At 41.4% G+C, this 20,049-nt stretch overlaps 2 protein-coding genes across 6 annotated transcripts in view; both read left to right on the plus strand.

Moving 5' to 3' along the window:
- Positions 1–3,081, plus strand: part of LOC109901001 (SAM and SH3 domain-containing protein 1) — a 299,602-nt gene extending 296,521 nt beyond the window's left edge. For all 5 annotated transcript variants that reach the window (XM_031837557.1, XM_020496961.2, XM_020496963.2 and 2 more), the window contains one exon: positions 22–3,081. In XM_031837557.1, coding sequence (XP_031693417.1) covers positions 22–282 — 261 coding nt within the window. In that variant the 3' untranslated portion in view covers positions 283–3,081. The remainder of the gene's footprint in view (positions 1–21) is intronic.
- An 8,402-nt stretch (positions 3,082–11,483) lies between these two features.
- usta (uronyl 2-sulfotransferase a) overlaps positions 11,484–20,049 on the plus strand; it is a 138,304-nt gene continuing 129,738 nt past the window's right edge. The window contains exon 1 of the mRNA XM_020496964.2: positions 11,484–12,056. Within this exon, the coding sequence (XP_020352553.1) occupies positions 11,831–12,056 (226 nt within the window). The 5' untranslated portion in view covers positions 11,484–11,830. The remainder of the gene's footprint in view (positions 12,057–20,049) is intronic.

Here is a 20,049-nt window from a genome sequence, read left to right on the forward strand (position 1 = left end):
GTTTTCACCGGTATTCCCCAGATCCCGTTTGGAGGTTTAACAGAGATGTGCAGGAAGCCTCTCTCCCCCGGTCACTTGAGCACCGTCTCTGATTGGTTGGTGTCCATCGGCCTGCCCATGTACGCCACGTACCTGGAAGCAGCAGGATATGACACGTTGGGGCACGTGTCATCTCTCACAGAGAGCGTTGTGTGGGAGGCGGGGGTGAGGGACGAGAGACACGCCCGTAGACTGGTCAGCGAGGCCCGTTTGGTCAGCGCACACAGAGATGCACAGTCATAACTGTGACAGTGGAATCAATGCAGGTGAAACTCGGAAAGTTGAACAGCTATGTCATGGCTGTCTGCTCTGTTGACATAGTTGAGACTGAAACACAGTTGCAAATAAATGCAGAACTGAATAACTGTGCAAGTGACCACAGCACAGCTTTCAACAGCTATTGAGGCTTTTGACTGGACTGCGGATGGCACGCTGTTGCAGCCCAGCCCACACCTGAAACTTAAGAGCAGAAAACCTGTTCCCCCATGTCTTTATCAATCTATTTCTGTCTTGTTTACGGTGAAATTGTTCCCGACTGTCGAGAACAGTTATCAGATGCCTTTATCTCTCTCTCCCTCTCTCTCTCTCTCTCCCTCTCTCTCTCTCCCTCTCTCTCTCCCTCTCTCTCTCCCTCTCTCTCTCCCTCTCTCTCTCCCTCTCTCTCTCCCTCTCCCTCTCTCCCCCTCTCTCCCTCTCTCCCTCTCTCCCTCCCTCTCCAGTCGTATAACTCAAGACTGAGAAGTACTGCCTTGAAGGAAAAATAGCACAGTCTCCCTTTTTTATTTTTTAGGTTTGACTTCATATAAAGGTATATAAGTGCTTAATTTTCTGCTCTTGTGTGAGACAAAAGCACAGGAGAGTAATAAGAATATGTAGCTTGGCCAAAGCAATTTCTTTCAAATCAAACCAAATCAAACACTATTTGTCACATGCACCGAAAATAACAAGTGTATATTTTAACGTGGAATGCTTACTTACAAGCCCTTAACCAACAGTGCAGTTCAAGAAGAATTAAGAAAATATTTACCAAGTAGACTCAAATAAAAGTAATAATAAAAAGTAACACAATAAGAATAATGAGGCTATGTACAGGGGGCACTGGTATTTCAATGTAAATTTTTACTTTTGTTGTTAATCCCATTGCCAAATGCTATAGCAAGACTGGACAATGGGTTTTCTTGCAGTTAATCAACTAAAACATTACACAAAACATGACATAGGCAAACAATGCTGTTGTATTGGGATTTCAAATCCTAATTTTCTATCATGCTATAGTGTTTTTGTAATATACTGTACCATATATTCTAATTTCAAGGTGTTTTTACAGTATGTGTGTTCAATAGTATTTGTTTGTCTGCTTTGTGGAATGTCAATGTCTGAAATGTCTTCAGACCATCTCAGTTAATGTAACTAGACAGTCAGACAGATATCGATATGATTATATTGCAGATTTCAAAACATATCTTAATTGCATTTAATCCTCCAATATGTAGGTCCTTACAGTAAGGCTGTCTACACAGTACCGCTCTAATCATCTTTTCCTTTGCAGACTCCATATGTCTAAACGAGCTCATTTTAAGTTGCCTTACCATTATGTAAAGAAAACAGTTCGATAAACATCTATTCATGTACTCAGCATTATAAATAGGCATTTCAACCCCCATCCACATTCCCTTTGACTAAGGCCTGATTTTTTTCACAGCCTCACCAGGCCTATATGTTTTGAATGTGCAAAGGCTTGTAACGACGGTGATTGTTAGTTGCACACACACACACACACACACACACACACACACACACACACACACACACACACACACACACACACACACACACACACACACACACACACACACACACACACACACACACACACACACACACCACACACACACACGTTTAGCTGCCTGCAGATGTATGGGATCAAAGTACACACATTAGCAGCCACATAGCTCAACTGGTGGTTTCCTTGTTAAGCACAGATGTTAATCCACAGGAAGTCTGATTTAAACATAGTGTCCCCATATTCAACAGCCGGCCACAGCACCACTCAGTACTACAGTCTTAGAGAGAGACACAGTCAGGGAGGACAGATGAGATTGTGAGATGGTCACCTCACCTCTGTAGGGACGTACTGAATCCCCATTCACTGAAACAGCAGGCCAGACCTGTGAGTCCCTAGCAGTGGATTCCTAGTCCAAGCTTGGTGTGAGTGGATCCACCCACGTAATGTCATTCTACTTGTGTGAGGTCTTCATATTGCAAACAATTATCCCTAGCTCTCGGGTTTCAAAATAAAAGTTGGACAGAGTGGTGTAAACATCGGGGAGGCTTTTGCAGTGGACACTCGAAAGAAGTTTGATGCCTTTTCTCTTCAATCATAGTGGTGCTCCAGGTTAGTAGTGGTAGGGGGAGTTTTTCAAGAAACAAAAATACCTAACATTGAAGATTTTTTTGTAAAGAAAAAATATTGTCACTGTAAAATGCACTTTAGAAAGTAAATTAGAAAATTCACGCAAAATTTGCAAAATTTTCTTTAAGTCCATAAGCGGACATTTCTTTTCAGGTAAGGTAAAGGGTTTGAATGGGTTAAACTGGGATTTAGTTATCTTAGTATTGAGTTCCCAATGCCAAGTTAATGTACAAATGTAATTAATAATCATTCATGAATTAACCTGTTCCAATGACTTAACTTCCAATTTGTTTTTGCAATCGTACAAAAAAAAACATAATTACATAAATGAAATGATTAACAAGAGTTGCACATTCTGTATATGTTATTTGGTATTTAAATAACTTATTTTGGGGCTTTTCATATCAACTGTAATTATTAGCTGTACTATACACATAGCAATACCTTCCTGCATATTGCTTTAGCTAGTGAAAAGCTACAGTGTGTAATGTAAAGTATAAGTGTACAAATTATTTTCTTTGGTTTCAACTATCTAATGATTGTCTATAAAGATTTGCTTGTGTATTGAAACAAAAAATGATGTCTATAACTATGTAATTCTGAAATATAATAAAAACCATTTCTTGCCACCCTGTGTTTGTATACACTCACACAGGAATGACACAGTGCCCATCTCTCTGGATAACCCATGGAATAGTATGAGATTCTAGATCTGTGTTTGTACCTGTAGAAATATAATGAGATTCTAGATATGTGTTTATACCCATAGAAATAGAACGAGATTCTAGATCTGTGATTATACCCATAGAAATAGAATGTGATTCTAGATTTGTGTGTATATCTATAGAAATAGAATGAGATTCTAGATCTGTTTATACCCATAGAAATATAATGAGATTATAGATCTGTGATTATACCCATAGAAATAGAATGATATTCTAGATCTGTGATTATACCCATAGAAATATAATGTGAATCTAGATGTGTTTATACCTATAGAAATAGAATGAGATTCTAGATCTGTGTTTATACCCATAGAAATAGAATGAGATTCTAGATCTGTGTTTATACCCATGGCTTTGGGTTAGAATGTTTCACATAGAGACTATTACTACAATACAGCTGCTATCACTAAAAGTGAGTTAGAGGACCATTATACAGTATGTGTCTAAGTCTGTCACGAGACTGTACCTGTTTACACAATTTACCATACAGCTGATAATTTTTTGTGTGCAATTTTATAACTAATTTCATGCAATTCTACTTGTTTTGCCATGGGGCGGAGAGAAAAATGTGCAGTTGTACAGTTAATTTCCTGCAATTCTACACATTTTGACATGACTTATGCCATGTTAATATGATATCTGAGTGAGAATGACAAACTAAATCAATGCAGGCCCCCTGGAGCTCAGGGCCCCTGGGCAAGTGCTCCTTGTGCCCGATCGGTAATTCGACCATGATTACTACAAGTTTGGACAGCTGGGTAGACTAATATACCATCACTGCAAATTCCAGTTTACCTTCAATATTTTTGCACATGTCATATTATAATATAAAATTCATGACATTATCATACACATATCCCAACATTGCAATACATCGGCTCTTCAATAACTCACATTTGTGTAAGCCTCATTAAAGTTTCAAAAGTGTCAGTGTACAGCCTTACCATGAGCTAACAATACAACATAGCAGATTAACCGGAATGCCACCCTGCATACCACTGCTGGCTTGCTTCTGAAGCTAAGCAGGGTTGGTCCTGGTCAGTTCCTGGATGGGAGACCAGATGCTGCTGGAAGTGGTGTTGGAGGGCCAGTAGGAGGCATTCTTTCCTCTGGTCTAAAAAAAATATCCCAATGCACCAGGGCAGTGATGGGGGACACTTCCCTGTGTAGGGTGCTGTCTTTCGGATGGGATGTTAAATGGGTGTCCTGACTCTCTGAGGTCATTAAAAGATCCCATGGCACTTATTGTAAGAGTAGGAGTGTTAACCCTGGTGTCCTGGCTAAATTCCCAATCTGGCCCTCAAACCATCATGGTCACCTAATAATCCCCAGTTTACAATTGGCTCATTAATCCCCCTGTAACTATTCCCCAGGTTGTTGCTGCAAATGAGAACATGTTCTCAGTCAACTTACCTAGTAAAATAATGGATAAATAAAACTGACATTTACTTTCACGGGTGGCCTAAGCCACGTGTGAAAGTAAATGTCATTCCGGTTAAGCTGCTATGTTGTATTGTTAGCTCATGTTATCTCAATAACCCAGCTCTCAGCAGCGAAAAACCAGCAGTTTTTAAAGCAAACAACCCAACTAAGTGACAATCAAACAACACAGCATTTTTTGGTGTGACATGAAAAGATAATTGCTGATGTACAACCAAATTTCAACATTTTGTATATTCTTCAGTCGTGGCCAAAGGTTTTGAGAATGACTCAAATATTAATTTTCACAAAGTATGCTGCCTCAGTTTGTATGATAGCAATTTGCATACACTCCAGAATGTTATGAAGAGTGATCAGATGAATTGCAATTAATTGCAGTAAAGTACTGAATCCCCCAAAAACATTTCCACTGCATTTCAGCCCTGCCACAAAACGACCAGCTGACATCATGTCAGTGATTCTCTCGTTAACACAGGTGTGAGTGTTCACGAGAACAAGGCTGGAGATCACTCTGTCATGCTGATTGAGTTCGAATAACAGACTGGAAGCTTCAAAAGGAGAGTGGTGCTTGGAATCATTGCTCTTCCTGTCAATCATGGTTACCTGCAAGGAGACACGTGCCGTCATCATTGCTTTGCACAAAAAGGGCTTCACAGGCAAGGATATTGCTGCCAGTAAGATTGCACCTAAATCAACTATTTATCAGATCATCAAGAACTTCAAGGAAAGCGGATCAATTGTTGTGAAGAAGGCATCAGGGCGCCCAAGAAAGTCCAGCAAGCACCAGGACCGTCTCCTAAAGTTGATTCAGCTGCGGGATCGGGGCACCACCAGTACAGAGCTTGCTCAGGAATCGCAGCAGGCAGGTGTGAGTGCATCTGCACGCACAGTGAGGCGAAGACTTTTGGAGGATGGCCTGGTGTCAAGAAGGGCAGGAAAGAAGCCACTTCTCTCCAGGAAAAACATCAGCGACAGACTGATATTCTGCAAAAGGAACAGGGATTAGACTGCTGAGGACTGGGGTAAAGTAATTTTCTCTGATGAATCCCCTTTCCGATTGTTTGGGGCATCTGGAAAAAAGCTTGTCCGGAGAAGACAAGGTGAGCACTACCATCAGTCCTGTGTCAAGCCAACAGTAAAGCATCCTGAGACCATTCATGTGTGGGGTTGCCTCTCAGCCAAGGGAGTGGGCTCACTCACAATTTTGCCTAAGAACACAGCCATGAATAAAGAATGGTACCAAAACATCCTCGGAGAGCAACTTCTCCCAACCATCCAGGAACAGTTCGGTGACGAACAATGCCTTTTCCAGCATGATGGAGCACCTTGCCATAAGGCAAAAGTGATAACTAAATGGCTCGGGGAACAAAACATCGATATTTTGGGTCCATGGCCAGGAATCTCCCCAGACCTTAATCCCATTGAGAACTTGGCAGGTGGACAAACAAAAACCCACAAATTCTGACAAAATACAAGCATTGAATATGCAAGAATTGGCTGCCATCAGTCAGGATGTTGCCCAGAAGTTTATTGACAGCATGCCAGTATTCCATAGTAACATCTGACAAAAATGTCTAAAGACACTGAAGCAGCAAACTTTGTGGAAATTCATATTTGTATCGTTCTCAAAACCTTTGGCCACGACTGTACTACTATAACATTCAACAATAGTAAGTCAAATCAAATTTTATTTGTCACATACACATGGTTAGCAGATGTTAATACGAGTGTAGCGAAATGTTTGTGCTTCTAGTTCTGACAATGCAGTAATATCCAACGAGTAATTTAACCTAACAATTTCACAACAATTACCTTATACACACAGTGTAAAGGAATGAATAGGAATATGTACATAAAAAAAATATATGAATGAGTGATGGTATAGAACGGCATAGGCAAGATGCAGTGGATGGTATAGAGTACAGTATATACATATGAGATGAGTAATGTAGGGTATGTAAACATTATATGAAGTGGCTAGTGATACATTTATTACATCCATTTTTCCAGTGGCTGTAGTGTAGTCGGTATGTTGGCAGCAGCCACTCAATGCTAGTGATGGCTGTTTAACAGTCTGATGGCCTTGAGATAGAAGCTGTTTTTCAGTCTCTTGGTCCCTGCTTTTGATGCTCGCCTTCTGGATGATAGCGGGGTGAACAGGCAGTGGCTCGGGTGGATGTTGTCCTTGATGATTTTTTTGGCCTTCCTGTGACATCGGGTGGTGTAGGTGTCCTGGATGGCAGGTAGTTTGCCGCCGTTGATGCGTTGTGCAGACCTCACTACCCTCTGGAGTGCCTTACGGTTATGGGCAGAGCAGTTGCCGTACCAGGCGGTGATGCAGCCTGACAGGATTCTCTCAAATGTACATCTGTAAAAGTTTGAGTGTTTTTGGTGACAAGCCGAATTTCTTCAGCCTCCTGAGGTTGAAGAGGCACTGCTGAACCTTCTTCACGATGCTGTCTGTGTGGTTGGACCATTTCAGTTTGTCCGTGATGTGTACGCCAAGGAACTTAAAACTTTCTACCCTCTCCACTACTGTGAGCCCCCGACTGAGTTAAAACAACGTGCCCAGGGCCGGCACTGAGGCTACTGTCTCAGCGTACTGTCTCAATCTGGGTCCAGCAGGAGTTTTTCCAGAGTTGTTGTATCTGGTCATGTGATCAAGAGAAAGCTGTGGTCAGTTAGAGGGAGAGATGCTGTGGCTATATCTTCCTCCTGTCGCCTTACTGCAGGCCTGAGGGGGTAGAGGGAGTAGCGTTTCCCAAACTACGGGTCACGACCCCATGTGGGGTCACTTAATTTTAAAATGGGGTCGCGAGAAAAACTGTGAAATAAAATAAATGTCACGGATCCCTCTGGAACTTTCATTGCGCACACCTGGCCCCTATTCCCACGGATTGTATTTGTATATATGTGCCCTTTGTTCACCATGGTGGTGTCGATTATTGTTACAATGTCCGTTGGTGCGAGTGAGTACCTGTGCTGTGTGTTTTGGGCTTTCGTGCCCTTGTGGATTGCGCAGATGATTACGGGTCTCGTCCCATGTGTTAATCATTGTGCGCAACTGTATTTATTTGAGGTACTCCTCGCTCTTTTGTTTGGGTTTCAACCCTGTGTTTTGTGTACGTGTTTGTTTGGTCTTTATCCCCGTGCCTTTACACGGCATGCCGTAATTTGGGCTGAATCAAAAAATATATTACGCAATCCTGCGCCTGTCTCCCGAATCTCTTCATACCAGCATGACAATAAACTAAATTGTGTTTGGTTCATAGAACTGGGGTTACACCAGTAACCTCTGGTAGCTGCTAGATGTGGTTGTAATGAACACCTGTTTATGTTGTCTTCCTACAAATGTTTCTCTATCTTTTAAACCGTTTAAGCTACGAAATATTATGACCACATCACTGAAATATAAGACTCTGTTTCCCTCTACAATGGCCACAAGCCACGCAGGACTCATTAGTAAAGAATGGACATCACCAGGCACTAAATCAGACTGGCTTCAATGATGATGTTATTTTCTACACAGAAGATCATCAAAAACGAATGCCTGATTATCTTCTGAATTTCCCAATACTTTTCTGATGCATTTCAGTCACTTCTAACCATACTTCGTTCAGAATTAAATACTGTCAAAAGTACTGTCAGAATGATTTGTAATACACTGAAATAGCTCCAATGAAAAAGTAAACATTGCCTGTTGATTACATAACTTATTTTACATGGTGTGGTCGCAGACATTTTCTTATTTCAAAATGGTGTTGCGTGCCAAATTAAGTTTGGGAACCCCTGGAGTAGAGATACTGGACACACACACCTACTGTACAATTAAGTGGGATGGATGAAGGTTGGAGTTCCACTCACTCTCTAGTCCTTTTGACTAAGTGGACTTGCATCCCCTCAGGTAATTTGCATGTAGGCCTAATAAGCACCTTGCACTCCTTTATTTACTGTACCTTACCACCTGACTATCCACGACTGAGCATGTCTGAGGTAGGCCTATCAGGCACCATCTGCAGGATACCTGGACTGCACCAAAATGTAGGCAAATAAATGTGCCCATTTGGGGATATGATAGTATTTTTGATTGGCTTAACACACCACAACTAATAAGCTGTGGAGCTTCTCAAAGTAATGTTTTCTTCACCTCAAACAGCAAGCCAACAAAGTGTGTTTTTTACATCCATTTGGGAATGACAATGGTTCCTCAATGCATCTGGAAAATCTTTCCAACTCCCCTTCGATAACCACTCAGTGTGAAAGTGAAAAATGTCTTGCTCTGATCCAGCAGAAACACCATGAAATAGGCCTACCTGATTACTTCTTATCCATTGTGCAAATAGCCTACATCTGTGTTTGCTGAGCTCACTGGTGCCGAAACTCTGAGGGCCCATAATGTTATACAATATTGCAAGTTTTTCTAGCTCAAACTTCCGGCTGGTCCCAAGTTATATTTTCTACCTGCAGGCTGTAATGTTTTTATTTGTTGGCTTTATGTAGGCTATTTTTTACATATGTCAATAGAAGTTACTTTTTAAGTTTGTATCATTTTCATTTAGATTTGGATAGAATTTTGATTAACCACATGACAATCATTTTGAGATATGAAGACTGGTAAGATAAATTGTCATTCCACATAAGAAAGGTTGCCGACTACACCTGTAGTCTATTTTCTTCTTCTGGTTATCTTGATCGCTGGCTCCCTCTTGAGTCATTTGTGTCTTATTGTCACGGCTGTCGTCTGGAGACCGTGAAGCTAATGAATAATTGTGCTGACACAAAACTACACATAGACATAGATAATCACCCAGACAAGCTCAATGAATATAGTTGGTTTTATGAAAACACATAGGGTGTGTCTATATATGAAAAAATACACTATTAAAATTTAGACCAATCGGTTGACCAATCTTTTTTTTAGTCGGGGACAGCTCTAAACTAATTGCTAGTGACTTTTGAGAAAATGATACAGACAAATCTTAACCTACAAATGGGCACATTTACTAGGCTAAGGGGGGTCTTGCAGAGGGACACTTACTCTGGTACAGTCCAATCTGTCTTTGGTCCATGGCCATTCATACTGTCCTGAATACCAGTGTGACAGTTAATGTCGATATATTCAATTAAACAACCAATTTATACTCTTTCTCTGCTACTGTATGATGAACTCCCTAGTATTTTTCTCACTTCCTCTGTCAGATTGTTACTGCTGATGATCTACATATTGCATGGTTTGAAACTTAACGTAATTTTTTTAACATATAATACTATCCTGTAATAATAACAACCAACATACACAGTAAAATCTTCTTTTTTTTAAGGTCAAACTGATATTAATACATCTCCACAATTACCAAAAACAAAATATCATCATGGCTGCCTCTCTCCTGCATTTGAATCCACATGCAATACACCCTCTAGACTTAAGCTGCAATCATTTCATCAGAGATAATGAAATGATAACTCAGATTGATTCACACTATGACAGAACATCAGTCTATGAACTCCATGAGCTTGAAGAGGCACTATCTTTCCTGTTGGTTTGTGGCCTCTCTCTCTCCTCCTGCTCGGCCTGTCTGTCTGTCTGTTTGTTTGTCTGTGAGTATCATCATGGCTACCTCTCTCCTGCATTAAGTTAAGGCTGCAATATGTAACTTTTTTGATGACCCAACCAAATTCGTATAGAAATGTGAGTGATAGATCTGTCATTCTCATTGAAAGCAAGTCTAAGAAGTGGTAATTCTGTTCTGTGCGCTATTTCTATACTTCCCGTTCTTACGTTTAGTCTTTGCGTCTTTTACTTTCGGTTTTGTGCACCAGCTTCAAACAGCAGAAAATACAACATTTCTGGTTATTGAAAATATATTTCACAGCGGTTTAGATTGTACAATGATTATTGTTTTGTTACATAAACTGAAATTAGGCGAACTATTGAAAGTTTAGCTATCAGGAAATGATGGAGCGATTTCTGCGTATTGCACCTTATTTAATACATTCAATACACACTTTGGACTTAAGATGTTATCCTTTCAGCAAAGAGCATATACAGTATGATCATTCAGATTGATTCACACTATGACAGATCATCAGTCTATGGGCTTGGAGAGGCAATTCTCACTTTGAAATTTGACGTTTGAGAAACATGAATGTCTAATTTTGACGTGAGAATGTGAGAGCTTGTTGATCTTAGCTTTTGGTTTGTGCCCTCTCTCTCTCTCTCTCCCTCTGTCTGTTCATGGCTGTCACTCTGCTGCCATGATCATGATAGCACCAAACAAAGTCTCAACACATATAACTCACCTTCATGACCCATAATCACTGTGATGAAGTTGAAAAGCACTCAAACATCTAAGCTGAAAGCACTCAAATTTGCAAGCTAGTTTGCCAGGGGGCGGTGTGCGGCAGTTGCCAAGGACCTTAAGTAAAAAGTCAGTTGCACTCCTTTGAAAAAAACTCTTATGTCCTATTTTTTCTCTTCTTGACTGGTGGCACATCCATTGCTAACTTGCTGACCCTATGATGGAGACAAGGACAGGTAATGTGCAATTCATTCTATAGCTAGCCAGTATTCTTGCCCTCAAAACATTCACCATAAGTTTTTCACACAACCAGAACTACCCAGAATTAGCTAGTTAAATAAAACCTGACACAGCTAAAAATGATACAACTGTAAATGTAACCCTAACTAGCTACTAGCCAGGAGAAAGCGTATAGTTGCTCACATTCGATCTAGCACATCAACGTATATTCACATGAGGGGGGTTCTAACGTTGGGGGGGACATGTCCCCCCAGCTCCTTCACCCTTGCTGTAAAATGAAAGCGGGTCATAACAGAATGAGAACACACCGAATGTGATCTGTTGCTGTACACACAGTGACGCTGTTTTGCACCTAAAAACTCACTGCAAATAAACCTTATGTGCTGAACATTTTTTCCACGTTCAGTAATCTGACACCGCTGCTGGCCCGAAAAGTCTCAGTCGAAGGATGGACTCGCAACTTTCCTTTGCAGTAATAGTCCGGCGAGAACAGACGAGAGGGACCGAACCGGAGGCGAAAACAGTGCGCGAAAAAAAATAACCCGTGGTGGTACCGGGTGCCTGAAGTTTCTGAATTAGGTGTCCGTTTGAAATTATATCAAAGCAAGAAGTTTCACGTTGCACAGGTGGATGGGTGACTACCGGTCTCGGCGGCGCTTTGTGAGGAGGAGATTATGAAGAATTTCAGCAACAGTCCCCTTCACAACAACCAGACTCCAAACCACGTTAGAGATCGGAAAAACAAAAAAATCGGCTTTCTCTCAGCGGTTCCGTTGCGTGTTCCCCTGAGAGGTTATGGTTTCTGTATGGCTACTCTTTTTCTCTTCTGTTTTGGGTCTCTGTTTTACCAGTTGAATGGAGGACCCCCCGAAATTCTGCTGGACATCCGACAGTATCTCGGTAAGAATTTACGCAGTTTCCATTTAGTTTCGAATCACTCTTCTGGTGGTGCTGAGGTTATTGAGTAGCCTAGTGTTTTGCAACGTTACCAACGTGTACCAAAGTATACCATTCAAGTCGTTTCGGCTCTTTAGCAGGCTACACCACTCTTTGAGGACGTGTTACAGCAAGTTTACTGTTGCATACATACTGTTAGCACTCCTCACCTCTGGCTATGCATAATCATAATCTTTTAATTAAAAAATATATATATTAGCCCGATTCGAGGCCAATGGGTCCACTTAGATTAATGACCCAGAGACAGAGGAAATGTAAATGTGTTTGTTGTCGTTCATTTCTAATTTTAAATCCGTGAGATAGAGTTTCTTAGTATAACGCCGATTGCATTATGCCTGAGCGACAATGTCACAATGATTCCAATTGGTGAAGAAGAAACACCTAATTTGTGGGCGCACACAAAGTATTGTAATTTGTAACTAATGGCAATGATTCTTTGGTTGAGCAGTTTAGGGACATGTTATGGTAACCTAACCCAGTAAAGATGAATAAATACTGTGTTACCTTGGTGTTTCTGTAAACGGTCTGATGCGCACTCTGGCATGTCACGTAGCAGTTCTGAAGTGACGCTTTGGCGAGTGACAAAACGGAGACAGGAAGAACCAGATGAAGCGCTGTAATTCACATGCAACTTCTCGAAACCCGTCAATCAGTCACTCGTGATCTGCTTCGGTTTTATCATTAGTATCCAACCATCGTTCATTTCTTTCCAATGAAATTCGGCGTCAAAAGACCACGGTGAAACGTTTTGAAATCCTGTATGTAGGCTACCCATAGTCAGTGTGTGTTGGGCTCAGTGTTAGATGAATGTTCAGATTCTCATGGTCAAACTTGAGGCATATTTATTCTCTTTGCACACACATTTTTTTCTACATTTACATTTGAGTAATTTAGCAGATGCTCTTATCCAGCTAATTTAGTGAATTCATCTTAAGATTGCTAGGTGAGACAACCACATATCTCAGTCATAGTGAGTACATTATTGAGGATAAATGTATCTATCAGCAAAGTAAGTGCTGGGGGGTTGCTGGGGGAATATTTAAGATACACTTGGTAGGGTTTCAGATGTTTTCAGAAGATGGACAGGGACACTGCGGCCCTAACTTCAGGGGGAAGCTGGTTCCACCATTGAGGTGCCAGGTCAGAGAAGGCCTTTGACCGGGATGTGCGGGAGCTGCCTTCTCGTATTGGTGGGAGGGCAAGAGACCAGAGGTAACAGAACAGAGTACTTGGGTTGGTATGTAGTTTTTTTTTAGCACAGCCTGAAGGTAGGGAGGGGAAGTTCCTCTTGCTGTTTTGTAGGCAAGTGCCATGGTTTTGTAGTGGATGCGAGTTTTGACTTGAAGCCAATGGAGTGTGCGTAGGAGCAGGGTGACATGGGTGAACTTGGGAAGACGGAACACAGGCGGGCTGCAGCGTTCTGGATAAATTGCAGGGGTTTAATAGCACAAGCGGGGAGCCCAGCCGACAACGAGTTGCAGTAGTCCAGACGGGAGATGACAAGAGCCTGGATTAGGACCTGCTCCGCTTCCTGTGTTAGGTAGGGTCGTCCTCTACGGATGTTGTAGAGCATGAACCTGCAGGATCGAGTCACTGCTTTGATGTTTGCAGAGAACAACAGGGTGTTGTCCAGGGTTAAGCCAAGGTTCTTTACACTCAGGGAGGGGGACACGTTGGAATTGCCAACTGTGATGGAGTGGGAAGGCCTTCCCCGGGAGGAATAGCAGCTCCGTTTGTCGAGATTGAGCCGAGATCCAAGCTGAGAGATCTGCCAGGGACGCAGAGATGCGTGTTGCCACCTGAGTTTCAGAAGGGGGAAGGAGAAAATGTGTTGAGTGTCATCCGCATAGCAATGATAGGAGAGACCATGTGTGGCTATGACAGCACCGAGTCACTTGATGTATGAGAAGAGGAGAGGGCCTTGAACCAAGCCCAGGGGGACACCAGTAGTGAGAGTATGTTGTGCAGACACAGATCCTTTCCACGTCACCTGGTACAACCACCCTGCCAGGTAGGATACAATCCAAGAGTGTGCAGAGCCTGAGACACCCAGCCCTGAGATGGTGGAGATCTGATGGTTCACAGTGTCGAAGGCAGCGGATAGATCGCGGAAATAAATAGTACCAGATAAGGGTTCTTTGGATTGTAACCATAGCAGAACCCTTTTTGGTGCCATAGGCTATACAACACTTTTTTGAAGGTTAAACAAAGAACCATGCTGATAAGGTTCTAAATGGAACCTGTATGGTGCTATAAATAACCTTTCCATAAGGTTCTATAAAGAACCATAATGTTTTTCTTCCATATAGCACAAAAAAAGGTTTAGCCCTTTTTGGGGCTATATAGAACCATTTTTTATAATTCTTCATGGAACCTTTATGGAGAATGGTTCTATACAGGGTTTTCTATTCTGGTCAGCCATATTATATTGTTCAAATTCCATAGGTGTTATTGTGTTCATTGACAAGTGGAATCAAGTGAGCTAACTCTGGAACAGCTTGGGGTCCCAGATGAGAGAATTGAGAACCACTGACTGATTTAGTCAACTGTTCTCAATTGTCACGAGGCCATACGCAAGACTTTCACAAGACACAGTCACCGGCCATAGTCATACAGTATATAATGGCATAACACAACACATTAGATAAGCTGGAATGAAACTCTCACTCAAGGTTGCACAAAAAGAGCTGTGTGCAAACCACGCCATAAAATATTCTAATGAGCCACCTGTCCTAGATTTGAATGATCACTAAAAGAACAAAGAACCGTTTTGTGAACTGCAAATAACCATTGAAGAACTCATAGGGTTCTTTGAGTCAATATGGTTCCACATAAAATACATCACCCTTCCAAATGAACCCTCATTTTTTTGTGTGTGTACAACACCAGCCTCAAGTCCTGAGGGGACTTCATATCAGCAGGTCACACACAGCACAGTCGTGTGTATGTGTGTGTGTGTGTGTGTGTGTGCTGCATTCATATGTGTATGGATTTGTATAGTACTACACTTGTGTTCTGTTCTATTGGTTTGGATGAACTGATACACATCTGGAACAGAACCAGAGTCACTCACCACACAGGCACTAATCCCTCTGGGTCAGATTGATTTTCCTTCACATGCACAAACACACTGACTTCAACACGCTCAAAAACAGATGGCCACACGAAAACAGTTATACAAGGACAGTCTTCCCTTGCATCCCGATAATCTCCAGACACACAAAAGTGTGGAAATGAAAGGTAACCTAGCTAGAAAGATGAATGAAGTCATGGTCCAGAGCATTTTCCTACTGAAGAAAGCCCAGGCATCTGTGTAGTCAGTCCTATCTCTGGGCCTGTCAAACAATGGGCTACTATAAGGGGCTTCCAGGGGTTGGGGGTAATGGTTACATAACTACACCGCTGATGCATTGGGGTAATGATTAATCACTTACTGGGGAATCTGGGAATCTATCATTTGTTCTAGGTAATTTCCATGTAAAAGGACCCATGAGCACCAACATGTGAAGTTCATAAGAGAATGTCAAATGAAAGCTAAGCTATATTTTTGAGAAATTAAGGCATACATAACTATTTCAACCATTTTCCATCCAACAAATTTGGAATAAGCAAATGCTTTGATTTCTTGTCAAAACCGATGAAAAAGAGGTCTTGGAAGACTTTTTCTTGTAGATGTTTTCTAAGTTATTAGAAATACATCAAAACACAATCATGTTGAAGTAAAAGACCCCTGCCAACTGATATCAACACATATATATCATTTAGGATCATTTTTTCTGCCTTCTGTAAGTTTAATACACATTTCCTTGTGCCTTGAAACCCACATATCTTTAAGATATTGTCAATAGTTTTTCTCTATTGAGGGAGGATAATGAAAGTAAAGGTAGATCTATCAATTTAGTTAGTGTTTTTACTGATATCAATTTTGTTCATAAATTATTAAGTGATTAAATCACAAAATTCTGTTACCAAATCAGTCACAGAATTTCCGAAAACAATCGGTAACAACATTTCTTAACTTGAATTGGCTACAATGGAATTCATAGTAGTCACAAACCACAGTTGGGTCGAGTAGTGTAAAAGTAGAGTTTAGTAGAACACACTTTAGTCCAGTACACTATAATGTACTGTACTGTGCTGTACTTTGATGTCCGAACTTGTGAAACATATACATCTATGAGTGGTTCAGATTTGGTCCGTTCCCGACCAACCAAATTTGGTCTTGTTTGGTGGCTGAGCTCATTAAAATAATAGCCAGTGTGTAGAAAAATACCCAAATCTGCAAAGGAGGATATTGCATATATCTGCCTTTGTGTATCTATTTACATTCATATCCGTAATTATGTATTTCTGCGTAGTACAGATCAGGGACCCATGATGAAATTCCGTTACCGCAATTCTGTCATTGGGTGTGAATCCAATTCACTTATTGTAAATCAATAACTAAAAGACATGGAATTGCCATCTACATATATTACACTTTGGGGGGAGCAAGAGCAGAGACATGTGGAGAAAGTGCTTCCACAAGTATATTGTTCATGGAGCACTTGGCTGTTGCTGTAAGAGCTTCTTCTAGTGTTCTTTAAGGTCACTCAACACAAGGGATGGCAGCATCTCAAAGTCTCAGTTTGCCATTTTGTCTTGCTCTCTGTCTCTTTTTTTGTCTCCTTCTCCCTCATTTTCTTTCCTCTTCTCTCCTATTACTTCTCTCTCTCACTCTCTCTCTCATGCTCCCTCTTTCTCAGCCCTCCCTCCTCCCCTCCCTCCCCCTGTGGGTTTGTGACAGATGTGATTAACTGAGCCAGGTGAGGGGAGGGAAAATAATAAAGCTGGTAGAAATGGGAATTCTGTGGGAATAATGCATTATTGTGTGTTTGTCCCTCAGTGTCATGGAGTGATTTGTCTTCCTGTGCAGACCAGCAGGCTTTAATGGGAGTCGGGCGATCCGGCTGATTTATTTACCTTCAGCTGCCCGTGTTACTTTTGGCTGCGCTGTGCCGAGGAGTGTGTGAGAATTCCTGGCGGGGTCCTGAATGTGTGTGTGTTTGGTATGTTTGTGTGTGTTTCTCTTTGAGTCATACCGAGGTAGGATTGTGTGTGTGTGTGTTTGAGAGTGAGCGAGTGTGTGTGTGTATGTATGTGTGTGTGGGGGTGTGTGACTCGCTCACTCACTTAGAGGTACTGTAGGAGGAACAGGCCCTGTTTTGTTTGGGCCAGTGGGGAGGTTGGTGTTTGAGGTTGTGACTCTATTTATCGCTGTGGTAACCTACCTCCACTCCTCTCCATTCTCTCTTATTAACACACACACACACACACACACACACACACACACACACACACACACAAACTGACCGGGCCCCAAAATCTCCCTCTAATTCAATTATTTCTGTGGAACGTGCCAAGCAGCCACGACAGATCTGCTATTCAAAGGTGTGTGCGTGTATGTCGGGGGTCATTTGGAGCAGAAAATGAGGTGCTATTTAGATTGAGATGTCATTTTAACGGAAGATAGTTTGGGCAATTTGCTGAAGTACTGTACAGTTCACTCAGTGGAAGAGAAATGTCAAACAATGTGGGTTCTGAAAGTGAAGCATCAGAGGAATCAGAAGCCTCGTATCTGGGCCAGTGTTTGAAAGTAAGAGCAAGTGTTTAAACATTAGGCTACTCTCCATTCATCCACCACTCATATATCACACAAGTGCATATTAACTGACTTTTAATCATAGTGTATCATACTGTCAAATCATAGTGTAAAAAAAGAAGTAACATGTAAACTTATAGGATTGTGTGTGTGTTTGGCGCATGTGACAAATAACATTTGATTTGACTATAAGTTATATGTGTGGTGGATGAATGGAGAGTAGCCTAATGTTTAAACACTTGCTCTTACTTTCAAACACTGGCCCAGATATGAGGAAATGCTTACTTACAAGCCCTTAACCAACAATGCAGTTTTATGGAGGAAAAAATAAATAAAAGTAACAAATAATTAAAGAGCAGCAGTAAAATAACAATATGGAGGCTAAATAGTCTCACTATAGGTCAGACGGTGTTGGTGTGCGTGTGTGCAAGCGTGCATGTGCGTGTCTAAGTGTATTTCTGTGTGAGTGCGACTGTTCGCGTGTGTGTTTTGTGTGCGCCTAGGGCTTGTGCGTGCATACGTGTCTGAATGTATTTCTCAGAGTGGCGTCTCATTGATATGTTAGGTAGGAATTGTGCACCAATACTGCATTTTAAAAGCCTGTTATATGAAATGAAGTACCCTTTAATATAGACCACATGGAGAATTGAATAAATGAAATTAATGAATAAAGATTTGATAAAGTGCCAAAGTTCAGCATTTTGACATGTCCCTCTGTGCACCCTCTATCAAATCGAATGTATTTATAAAGCCCTTCTTACATCAGATCATCAAAGTGCTGTACAGAAACCCAGCCTAAAACCCCAAACAGCAAGCAATGCAGGTGTAGAAGCACCGTGGCTAGGAAAAACTCCCTAGGAAGAAACCTAGAGAGGAACCAGGCTAGGAGGGGTGGCCAGCCCTCTTCTGCCTGTGCCGGGTGGAGATTATAACAGAACTTGGCCAAGATGTTCAAATGTTCATAGATGACCAGCAGGGTCAAATAATAATAATCAAAGTGGTTGTCGAGGGTGCAACAGGAGTAAATGTCAGGTGGCTTTTCATAGCCGATCATTCAGAGTATCTCTACCCCTCCTGCTGTCTCTAGAGAGTTGAAAATAGCAGGTCTGGGACAGCTAGCACATCCGGTGAACAGGTCAGGGTTCCATAGCCACAGGCTGAACAGTTGAAACTGGAGCAGCAGCACGGCCAAGGAACATTTTATTTATCTGTTATTTTACCAGGTAAGTTGACTGAGAACACGTTCTCATTTGCAGCAACGACCTTGTGAATAGTTACAGGGGAGAGGAGGGGGATTAATTGAGCCAATTGTAAACTGTAAACATAAATACAAAACAAGAAACAATAACAGCACACAGACATGAAACAGAAACAATAACGCGTGGGAAAGGAACCAAAGGGAGAGACGTATATAGGGAAGGTAATCAGGGAGGTGATGGATTCCAGGTGAGTCTGATAAGCTTATTCCTCTCATTTTGAGCACAAATTTGTTTACATCCCTGTTAGTGAACATTTCTCATTTGCCAAAACAGTCCATCCACCTGACAGGTATGGAATACCAAAATGCTGATTAAACAGCATGATTATTACACAGGTGCACCTTGTGCTGGGGACAATAAAAGGCCACTCTAAAATGTGCAGTTTTGTCACACAACACATTAACTGTAACTCAGTAAAACAATTGAAATTGTTGCATGTTGCGTTTATATATTTTTTCTGTGTATTATTGTGAAACTATTCTGTTAACAAATACAGTGCCTTCGGAAAGTATGCAGACCCCTTGACTTTGTCCACATTTTTATGTTACAGCTTTATTCTAAAATTGATTAAATAAAATCTCAGCAATCTACAATCTATACCCCATAATGACAAAGCGAAAACAGGTTTTCTGAAGGTTTGCAAGTATAAAAAATACAGAAATATTTTACATTAGTATTCAGACCCTTTGCTGTTAGACTTGAAATTGAGGTCAGGTGTATCTTGTTTCCATTGATCATCCTTGAGATGTTTCTACAACTTGTTTGGAGTCCACCTGTGGTAAATTAAATTGATCGGACATGATTTGGAAAGGCACACGCCTGTCTATATAAGGTCCCGCAGTTGACAGTCAATGTCAGAGCAAAAAACCAAGCCTTGAGTTCGAAGAAAGTTTCCATAGAGCTCCGAGACAGGATTGTGTCGAGGCACAGATCTGGGGAAGGGTGCCGAAAAATATCTGTAGCTTTGAAGGACACCAAGAACGCAGTGGCCTCCATCATTCTTAAATGGAAGAAGTTTGGAACCACGAAGACTCTT

The sequence above is a fragment of the Oncorhynchus kisutch genome, linkage group LG12 (assembly GCF_002021735.2).
Source record: "Oncorhynchus kisutch isolate 150728-3 linkage group LG12, Okis_V2, whole genome shotgun sequence".
In the NCBI taxonomy this organism is placed as follows: domain Eukaryota; kingdom Metazoa; phylum Chordata; class Actinopteri; order Salmoniformes; family Salmonidae; genus Oncorhynchus; species Oncorhynchus kisutch.